The sequence below is a fragment of the Dioscorea cayenensis genome, chromosome 12 (assembly GCF_009730915.1).
Source record: "Dioscorea cayenensis subsp. rotundata cultivar TDr96_F1 chromosome 12, TDr96_F1_v2_PseudoChromosome.rev07_lg8_w22 25.fasta, whole genome shotgun sequence".
In the NCBI taxonomy this organism is placed as follows: Eukaryota; Viridiplantae; Streptophyta; class Magnoliopsida; order Dioscoreales; family Dioscoreaceae; genus Dioscorea; species Dioscorea cayenensis.
The window spans coordinates 3,498,798-3,502,536 of record NC_052482.1 but is presented as its reverse complement, the minus strand read 5'-3'; the positions used below and the strand labels follow the sequence as shown (position 1 = coordinate 3,502,536).

At 42.6% G+C, this 3,739-nt stretch overlaps 1 protein-coding gene across 1 annotated transcript; it reads left to right on the top strand.

Annotated features, from left to right (window-relative positions):
- The first annotated feature begins 301 nt into the window (after window positions 1-301).
- Window positions 302-2,174, top strand: LOC120273941 (6-phosphogluconate dehydrogenase, decarboxylating 1, chloroplastic-like). The gene has a single exon (XM_039280692.1). The coding sequence runs from the start codon at window positions 454-456 to the stop codon at window positions 1,939-1,941; it is 1,488 nt and encodes a 495-aa protein (XP_039136626.1). The 5' UTR covers window positions 302-453; the 3' UTR covers window positions 1,942-2,174.
- The last annotated feature ends 1,565 nt before the right edge of the window (window positions 2,175-3,739 follow it).

The window sequence follows — 3,739 nt, the reverse complement described above, 5'->3', positions numbered from 1 at the left end:
CATGAACAAAGTCTAAGTGACCTACGGGGGCAAAAAAGAAATGAAATGATAATCGAAAGGTTGTCCGGGTATTCATAACTTATAGGTGCTGTTTGGGAAGTTTTGAAATTTTTATGAGGTAAATAGTAATTTTTTCTTAAAAAATTACAATATTTTTAAAAACACCGGCATAGTCACGGAGAGTATATAATACTAAAAAAAAATTACCTAATAATGTAAAAAAAAATAGTATATATATATATATAAAATAAATAAATAAATAAATAGAGGGAAACAAGAACACGGAACGGAACGGAACGGGAAAACGGGACCACCAGCACCTCATTCGGTTTGTTATCTCCGCCCGTTGCCCTTTCGCAACCTCGACGAGTCCGCCTTCTCCGCCAACCTTCCTTCCCGTTTTATATACCCTTCTCCAAAACCCTAACCCTAATCCTAACCCTAACCCTAATCATGGAGTCGGCGGCGCTCTCCCGGATCGGCCTCGCCGGCCTCGCCGTCATGGGCCAGAACCTCGCCCTCAACATCGCCGAAAAGGGCTTCCCCATCTCCGTCTACAACCGCACCACCTCCAAGGTCGATGAGACCGTTGCTCGCGCCGCCGACGAGGGCGGCCTCCCCCTCTTTGGTCACCATTCTCCTCGCGAGTTCGTCCTCTCCCTCTCTCGCCCCCGCTCCATCATCATCCTCGTCAAGGCCGGCGCCCCTGTTGATCAGACCATCGCCACCCTCTCCCGCTTTCTCGAGCCCGGCGACGCTATCATTGATGGCGGCAACGAGTGGTATGAGAACACTGAGCGCCGCATCTCCGAAGCGTCTCCCCAAGGTCTCCTCTACCTTGGCATGGGCGTCTCCGGCGGCGAGGAGGGAGCCCGCCGCGGCCCTTCCCTCATGCCCGGTGGCTCTCGCCAGGCCTTCGACAACGTTGCTGATATTCTCTCCAAAGTAGCTGCCCAGGTTGACGATGGCCCCTGTGTCACCTACGTCGGCCCCGGCGGCGCTGGTAACTTCGTCAAGATGGTTCACAATGGGATCGAGTATGGTGACATGCAGCTCATCTCTGAGGCCTACGATGTCCTCAAGACTGTGGGCGGCCTCTCCAACCAAGATCTCGCCAACATCTTTGATGAATGGAATCGCGGGGAGCTGGAGAGCTTCTTGATCGAGATCACTGCTGATATATTTAAGGTCAAGGATGAGCATGGTGAGGGAGAGCTTGTGGATAAGATCTTGGATAAGACTGGGATGAAGGGGACTGGAAAGTGGACGGTGCAGCAGGCCGCTGAGCTCTCAGTGGCAGCGCCAACCATTGCTGCGTCTCTTGATTGTAGGTACCTCAGTGGATTGAAGGAGGAGCGTGAGGCTGCCGCCGGAGTCCTTGAACAAGCAGGGATCAGCAATGAGGCTCTGAGAGCTTCAGTTGGAGCTGTTGATAAGAAAAGATTGATTGATGATGTCCGGCAGGCTCTGTATGCTTCAAAGATATGTAGTTATGCGCAAGGTATGAACTTGCTCCGTGCAAAGAGTCAGGAGAAGGGATGGAACCTCAATTTGGGGGAGCTTGCCAGGATCTGGAAAGGAGGGTGCATTATCAGGGCAAGGTTTTTGGATAGGATTAAGAAGGCGTATGAGCGGAATGGGAGCTTGCCGAATCTGATTGTTGACCCGGAGTTTGCTAGGGAGATGGCACAGAGGCAAGGGGCATGGAGGAGAGTTGTGGGGTTGGCAATTGGGGCGGGGATTAGCACACCAGGGATGTGTGCTAGCTTGTCTTATTTTGATACCTATAGGAGATCTAGGCTCCCGGCAAACCTTGTGCAGGCGCAGCGGGACCTCTTTGGGGCTCATACTTATGAGCGAATTGATCGCCCGGGATCATTCCACACAGAGTGGACCAAGCTTGCCAGGCAGAGTGAGGCAGGTGTTGGTGCACATAACTGAGGTGATCATCCATTTTTATTTCAGTTGATTGTATTGTGATGGTTTTGCATTGTTATTTATAATTATGGTAGTTTTCTTCTATGCAATTAATAAGTTTAGAATCTTCTTAGGTTCTATTGTTGTGAAAAATATACATTGGCTAAATTGGTTTTCTCTGTTTTAAGTGAATTTTGATGATTTATGCCTTAAATTTGTTACATTCACTTATATGTGATGGCTTTAGTTATGGTGAATACTTTTCAGGTAATGTATGTTTGGTGGGTTTTGGTGGGTTTTCTTTGGTATTTTGTTGTTGGGTCGATCATCTTTCTATTGAGATTGGACAACCTGAATCTTGGACCTAATGAGGTCCATTTTGTTGGTCATTGCTTTGGTTTCAATTAGCATGAAATGAAAGACTTGTTCATATGTGATGTAGCACCTAATTGGCTTTTGTATGAATTGATTACTTGTCTGTTGGAAATGTGATTTATAATGTAGGCCATCCAGTACTTGAACGTGTTCCTCGGATGGCTTATTTGATTAATTCACTGAAAAATAAGGATACTAGCAAATGTTTTTCTAGTTATTGACTGTTCATAACTAAGGTTTATGACAAATATAGTTTGTCTAGATATGTTGGTTGCCAAATTCTTTCTTTTTTTTCTTATCTATTCGCTTTATGCTTTTGTCTTTGTTTATGAAGGTGCTTTTTCATATAGTAGTTGATGTGGTAATATGGTTGGTGTACTTTAACATAGATGAGGGTATAACTTAGAATCCTTCAGTTTTTCAACATGCAAAAGAGATATGGAAGTCCACTTTCTGTCCTTCATATGGGCCTAAAATCAAACTTTGTGACTGTAAGGTTCATTTTTAGAAAAAAAAAATTGAAGGGCCATGATTAGGTGTCCTTCATGACGCAGGATCTGTCAAGTCACTACTCATCTGTCTTGAAGCATCTCATCATGTAAACGTTTCTTCGATTGCTTTATAAACTATTCTTTTGCCAACCAATGTTATTAGCACCTCTAGAAAATTATCCACCATGTATTTTAAGGTCTTTCTATGCCTGCCTTGAGCAGCTTAACCTTAATCTTTTTTTTTTTAATAATTTATATTTATTTTTATTGATATTGAGGACAATTATCAATATCCTTCGCTTTCTTGTGCATATTTGATTATGCACACTCATTTGAAGTTTAATATTCTGTGTTGCACTTGATTATTGAAGCGTTGGCATGCTTGAGGATTCTAGGATGCATTTGTTTTTTGGCTTTAGCTCATTTGAGCCTCAGTTTTCATTGGTATGCCTTTGTTCCCCATGGTGTTCCCTACAATTGTTGCTTTTTGGATTGGGATGTCCTCAATTGTCCTACATGTACTTGACACAATAAGCATATTAGAAATGTATATAAAGCTGCTAGATGCCTCAAGCTCAAGACATGACTATTTAGTATGTATCATCAAACCTGTCATTAGGAAGGTACTGCATGCTATCAGTTTACAGAAAAAGCGGTAAAATTATCAAGTTGAAATAACATATTTAAATTCTGGGATTTGGAGGTCCTCAATTGTCTTACATTTACTTAGACACAATAGTTATATTAGAAAGTCATATAAAGCTTCTAGATGCGCCAAGCTTTAGATTTAACTATTTGGTATATATCATCAAACCTATCTTTAGGATGATACACATGTTGTTCACAGAAGAAGTGGTAAAATTATCAAGTTGATATAACATATTTAAATTCTGGGATTTGGAGGTCCTCAATTGTCTTACATTTACTTAGGCAAAATAGGTATATATATATATATA

Excerpts from the sequence above, each read along its gene's own strand:
- LOC120273941 (XM_039280692.1), top strand. The coding sequence starts at position 454 with ATGGAGTCGGCGGCGCTCTCCCGGATCGGCCTCGCCGGCCTCGCCGTC.